The sequence below is a fragment of the Zootoca vivipara genome, chromosome 16, assembly GCF_965207765.1.
Source record: "Zootoca vivipara chromosome 16, rZooViv2.hap1.1, whole genome shotgun sequence".
Taxonomy (NCBI): Eukaryota; Metazoa; Chordata; class Lepidosauria; order Squamata; family Lacertidae; genus Zootoca; species Zootoca vivipara.
Genome location: NC_142599.1, coordinates 16,294,620 through 16,301,146, shown reverse-complemented (window position 1 = coordinate 16,301,146; position 6,527 = coordinate 16,294,620). Strand labels below are relative to the sequence as shown.

The following is a 6,527-nucleotide window of genomic DNA, read 5'->3' as shown; positions in this document are numbered from 1 at the left end:
TGTGGTTTCCATATTTATTTATTATCTTCTGGTCCTGTTTCCTCCCTCAAGGCAGCTTCTAATTCATAAAGCATAAGACCAGCCCTGCTGGATCAGGCCAAAAGTGCACCCAGTATCCTGTTTCTCAAGGTAGTCAAGCCAGATGCTCCTGGAAAGCTCTCACGGGACATGAAGACACAGCCCTCCCCAGAAAGAATTGAGGAAGCAGCAAGAAAAGGGGGGAAGGGGAGAAAATATTCAGTAAAATGATTCCCTAATCTGGTCTAGGACAAGGGTCTTAAAACCATCACCTAATGCCAGGAATTCCCAGAATCAGGGCTAAGCTAGCACACACCCCATTACAGGGGCAGGTCTTTTAAACCAGTGGGCAGAAAGGAAACTTTCATTTTTGACAGGAAAGATAAGTTCATCTTAGGAACCTTTGAAACAGTTAAAAATAACATAGCCAGGACAATTTGTTTAGAAAAGTCCACGTTTTAAGAGACTCCCAGGTACAAAGCAGTCATCACAAACTTTGACCAATCACAACAGCAGAGGACAGGATTCTCTCTCTTTCTCTATCCCTTTTTTTTTTAAACGTAAGGGAATGGGGGGAAATACAGCACACTAATCAAACAATGCAAAAAAAATACAAAAAATAGAAAATAGAAAAAATGTATTTACAAGTCATACATTACTATGATCAGAACGCACAGAGACAACAGCTGCTATAATACATGCACGGGGTCAAGAGGGGAGCTACTAAAAACTTGTAATGGATTAAGTTGTAAAAAACAAACCCACAAACAAAAATAGGGGTTCGGCCGGGGGGGGGGGTTCAAGGGCTTCAGCTTTCTCCCTCCCCTAAGTCTGCTACATTGATTGAAAAATCAAAGAATCCCCTAAAATCCAGGAGCACACTAAGTACAAAATACTACACTGTTGTTGTTTTTTAACTGAAGCTTCACTCATGGAGGGAAGGGGAAAAGACAGCAGCATATTTGCAGATCCATATACAAGAAAGCCCAGAGTAAACTGCTCTACATGCTAAAAATTACAGCAAGCCCGTCAGCTACAAAGCATGATCCTAGCAGGTTTTCCCATTGCATGTGTGTGTGTGTGTTTCTGTGTATGCATTCTGTGTGTGTATAAAAGTCGTGCCCTTGTTCACTGCAACATGACATCTGGGTGGAAATGTAACTTGTTTACAACAAAGTCTTTATATTGTGTACTGCAAGAAGTCACTCAAATGTCTGTGGATTTAATAAGTCACCTCACACCACAGAACATATTTAATAAATTTGAATGGGGGGGGGGAGATTATAGCGACAGAAAAACCTCTGTCTCAGTTCTCTCTGAAACCGGAGTCCAACAGAAAACTGGTCCCAAAGTACTTGTAGGGTTTCCCAAGAAACTCCAAGCGCAGTGACCATTTGTCTCCTCTTAGTGTTCACGGGTTCAATGACTCTATGCCGTTTTCACCAGAAAGTGTCTGTCTGCCTCCTCCTCCTTCTCCCCTGAGGAACACCGGATGGCCTAGCACTAATCCGTAAGGAGGAGGAGGAGGGGAAGGAAGAAGAGGGAGGTGGCTGCCATGGCAAACTGTCTCCAGTTCCAAGCAAGGGGGGGGGAGAAGCCCCCACTCCCCCGACCACCACCACCAAAACGCCTTTGCTCTTTCCTCCTTTTCCCAGAAAGCAAGTCCATTTGTACAAGTTCCACGAACTGGTAATTCTCTCCTGAGTACCAGCCCAGCCACAGGGACGGACAACCAAGCTGTGAGCCACAAAAAAAGGACCAGGCAGAAGTTCCGGTCACTTTCCATCCGTTCCATCATACCTCCAGGAAACGTGAGCTGCTGGTCTTGGAGTGGAATGGTTCAGACCACATGCGACGCAGATCTCCCTAAGGAAAGGGACAGAAGAGTGAGCAACTAGTGTGCACAGACTCACAGAGTTCAAAGGGGCTGCTCCTGCACCCAGATTATAACAGGCTGCTAAGGCTCCCTTTTGGGGCAAGGGGCTCAAGGATGGCAGAATTCAGAAAGCAAAGCTGGACCATGACTATTTCGCTCTGTAACATTTACACCAGGGGGATCCAACATGGTGCCCTCCGGATGTTTGGGGCTGCAACTCCCATCAGCCCCAGCCCACAAGGAAGGGCCAGGCCTGCAGTGCTTCCATGGTATCAAGTGCCCTCTGGCAGCTCAGGTTGATACAGCAGAGACCCTCTTGGGATGCACCAGCTGGAGGTAGGACAGGCAGCAACAGGTAGTGGCTCACCCAACTAGCACCCATTTTGGCATCATTTCATTACCAGACAACTGTGAACTTTAATACCTGCTAAGTGGGCATTTATGCTGACTTTCAGGTCTTTATTTTATTGTATTTGTTAGTGTTGTTGTTGTTGTTGTTGTTGTTGTTGGCAACTCCCCACTTACGCAGGGATTACGTTCCAGAACCCCGTGCACATAAGCAAAAGGTAAGTGGGGAAAGGTAAGTGGGGGACCTTGTCAGGGCGATTTCTTCTTCTTTTACAACAAAAAATTCAGAGCTCTTTGGAACCCTACATAATAAAAAGCAACCTATACTGTATCTTTGCCTCCAGATCGCCAGAATGGACAGGGAACAGGACTGAGCACGCCACATTACAGCTTCCCGCCCAACAGCTGTTGAGCGGGCTAGCCTGGCAGCAGCGAGGGCTCCCGTGCACTATTTTGGAGCCCACAAGTTTTTTTCTGCCTTTAAAACCTCTTCAGGCTCTGGGGCGGGTTTCCTTGTGGGTCACAATGACTTTCCAGCTTTCTTCCACCATTTCCAGGTTTGAACTGATTTATATTTATTTATTTCGTGGAGTTGCCCTATATGCGGTTGTCCCCAAGTCAAGCACGTGTAAAGGGGGGGGGGATGTCTGTATATAGTGGTAGTATGTTGTAGGATGCATATATCCTAACAAAAATAACTTCTTTTTTGCTGCTTTCAGTGGCTGTGCACAACAATTCAAAAGGATGGGCCTCGCAGTAGCATAGCAGATGCTGGGGAGGGGAGGAGATGTGCCCAAGGAGATTCCCACAGACTTGACTCCCAACACTCCTCTCACCTTTAAATAGGCCATAGTGAGGAGTGGCAATAAGGTGAAGGGTACCAAGTAGAGGAGGGCGGGCTGAGCTGCCCGGTGGATGCGAGAAGCGACCGTCGCAGTTAAGAGGCCTGCAATATAAGAAAAGACAAGATGACATGAGAGCACCCAGGTGGGCGCCTTTGCTTGCTTGTTGTCTCTTGAGATGTATTTGCTTGCTTGTTGTCTCTTGAGAGAGAGACACTGTGTATCATGGCAGGATGATTCCACAATGCAACCTGCACCAAGGTCAAGTGAGCGGCTTCTTGAACTAAAGTTCTGTTAACAGCTTTTTAATAAGAAGCCCCTGCTTTAACTTTCCAGAGCAAATGGCTTCTGATCTCATGGTAGCAAGGAAAAACTTCAAAGCACAGAAATGATCTCTGTGGCAGGCTTGTAAAGAGACAGAAGGCCTTGCTACAAGTTTGCCCCTGTGCTCTTTTGCTCCTTCCTTTAATTGCCCTCTGCACCCCAAAACCAATTTCCTCTTTGCAAATCCCCCAAACACACATGTTTTGTACACATACTTTGCAAGCAGCCAACACATCAAACTTGCATGGCTATTCTCAGTATTTTGCTTTCAGAATCTAGATTTTAAGATACCCTTTGTTGGAAAGTTTTTTTAAAAAAAAAACATCAAAACCAGCATGTAACAAAGAAAACTTCTCTAAATAAAAACAAGTTTGCTTTAATTCCTGTTCCATGTCTATAAATGGAGCTCATGTGTTTACAAAATAGTTCCCAATGAAATTTTAAGTATTGCAATTTAACCATTCCAATACTTTAACAGTCACTGCCACTGGAAGACTTCTGTCCTCGTTTTTCCAATACCAGCCTGATGCCAAGTGACTGGACTCCATTCACTCTTTGGAAAGACAACTTTAGCACACCCCAAAGTGCAACCGTTGCTCTTTCCCTCAATCCCAGAAACTTATCCTATAGCACTTTTAAAGCTTTCTCTTCTATCACTCTTCAGTTCAGGTTTATAAACAGCAACTTTGTCTACTCGCTTCTGGCAAATAAAACCAAATGCTCCAAACCAAGTTGTCTGCGTGAGCACCTTCCAACCTTTAGGAAAAACATTGCAGTTAAAAGCATCTGGCACACAACTGCAAGCTATATCAAGCTTTAGGGCGGAGGGGGGGGGGAGAGATCCATCCAGACTGCACACACCACATCAACTTCTGCACACATCCCTCCCCCTTACCTACGAAGTATCCAATGAGTGTGCAGTGAAAATAAGAGACTTTCTGCATGCGGCCAGAGATGTTCCCTGGTCCTGGAGCACCACAGGCATCGCTGTTGGCTTGCTTCTTGTAGTTATCATAACGCAGGACAAAGCAGAGAAGGAGGCCAGGCATCACAATGTCTCCAATTCCCAGCATGGAGAAGTGGCTGCCTGTGGAACTGGAAAACAAGGAGCTAGGTTAACTTGGGAGCCAGCTCCCCTCCCCTCCCCTCAAACTTTTCCAGCACACAGACCCTCGGGTTAGGGTGCAAGCAAAAAGGAAACCACTTTCCTAATTGTGGCCCCAAAGCTTCTTGGGTTCTTCTTAAAACAGCATATCTACCACAAAACAATTTCCCAAGAAGCCTCAGTAAAGGATGTGAGGCAAACGGGTGACTCCTACCTTGGAAATACAAGTTTGCCAGGCAGCGACAAGCGGGGGACATCTCGACCTACATTTGGTCCAAGGTGGAGCTTCCGTGATAAAACATCAAGCGGATTATCAGCTGGTTGTGTGGCCACTTTCACCATAACATTGCTATTGAAGATGTAGGCGGAAAAGAAGACCTGGGGGAGCGGGGAGAACACAAAAGCTATTTTTGAGCAAAAGTTATGCACCTCTCTCATTATCCAGCCTAGGATCAAGAGAACTTGTGAATCAGGAGACCAGTAAATGAAGGAAGTAGATGAAACGATACAGGATTTGCAGATTTGCCAGTTCCCAGTGACATGGCACTAACTCTTTTGATTAGTCTCAAGAGGGGCTGATATACATGATAGCATTATGTTCCTTAAGAGACAGAAGCCCACCTGCATCTATAGGAGATGCAAGATGGCAGCAGTGGCCACACCCACAAGGACACTCATGTTTGCTGGCTCAACAGGGACCTTTCGATACCACCCACCATAGCTGCCAAGTTTTCCCTTTTCTCGCGAGGAAGCCTATTCAGCATGAGGGAAAATCCCTTTAAAAAAGGGATAACTTGGCAGCTATGCCACCCACACAGGTGAGAAACAACCCCTGCCCTTTGGGGGCACCAACCAATTGTGCCATTTATTTATTTTTCATATGCTTTTTATTGGTTTTCTTACTTAATAAACACACACAAGAAATTAACAAAAATGAAAAAATAATAACGAAAAAATACATACATCCATAAATCCATACATTCTTACAAAAGAACCTATGCCACCATGTTCTTAATTCCCAATTCCTTATCTTCCCCAATAAACTTCCATCTTCCTCAAAGCGGGTCTGTCTTATCTGTTTAATAAACCACTTCTTTAATCATTTTGCCACTTCTTCTGTTATCTGAATACTATACTTACAATCCATATTGTGGTTTGTGAAAATTATCAAAGCATGTCCAGGTTTTAACTTGAGGGCACTGTTTTTTAAAATATTCTTTATAAATTTCCCACTCCTTTTTGAACTTTTGGTTTGGCTGTCTCCTAACTGTCTCCGTCATTTTTGCCAGTTTGAGATATTCAAATAATTTATCCTGCCATTCCTCTTTTGTTGGTACTAATTCTCTTTTCCAATCTTTTTGCAAGCCCACCACATATGAAACAGTGTCCCTTCTGCCTGTTTACACCTCCAGCATGTATTAGATCTCGTTTTATACATTTTGGATATTTTGCTGGGAGTTATATATCACCTGTAAAACATCTTCAAAAGATTTTCTTTTAGTGTATATAGCACCATCTAGACCTGGTGGTCAATAACACATTGCCAGGATGATTGGGGGGGGGGGCACTGCGCCCACAGCAAGCCTGACAAAGAAGTAATCAATAAGAGGACAGGGTGAGAAGTTTTTACACCAGTTCCCCCAGAAGCTCCAACGGCTTCCACCACAAGAGTGTTCAGAAAACAAAGAGGTGTTGATATCATCTGACCATTGTTGTCAAGATGCAATGAAACGTGAAAATCAAACAGTGGGGATATATGGTTGCCTTGTTGCATTTTTTAATTGAAAAGCCACATATAAATATTCTAAAGAGGCAAATTTCTCTGACTGCCTGGGGGGTGGCTGCTGGGTGAGACCAAGGTGGTACCCTCTAAGGTGTGCCAAGGTGTGTAATCTGCCCCTTCTGAACAGTGGGGGGGATCAACACAAGTTGAAGTGAATTCATCAATTAATTAAACTTATAGGCTGCTAGATTGTAAACAAACAAACTTCAAAGAAGTTTATGAAAAAGATAA

General features: G+C 44.3%; 1 protein-coding gene across 3 annotated transcripts in view; it reads right to left on the bottom strand.

Moving 5' to 3' along the window:
- SPPL3 (signal peptide peptidase like 3) overlaps positions 1–6,527 on the bottom strand; it is a 61,843-nt gene continuing 55,316 nt past the window's right edge. For all 3 annotated transcript variants that reach the window (XM_035099420.3, XM_088659789.1, XM_035099418.3), the window contains exons 8-11: positions 4,728–4,891; positions 4,304–4,503; positions 3,079–3,188; positions 1–1,884 (exon numbers count right to left, since the gene is read on the bottom strand). In XM_035099420.3, the coding sequence (XP_034955311.1) occupies positions 1,813–1,884; positions 3,079–3,188; positions 4,304–4,503; positions 4,728–4,891 (546 nt within the window). In that variant the 3' untranslated portion in view covers positions 1–1,812. The remainder of the gene's footprint in view (positions 1,885–3,078; positions 3,189–4,303; positions 4,504–4,727; positions 4,892–6,527) is intronic.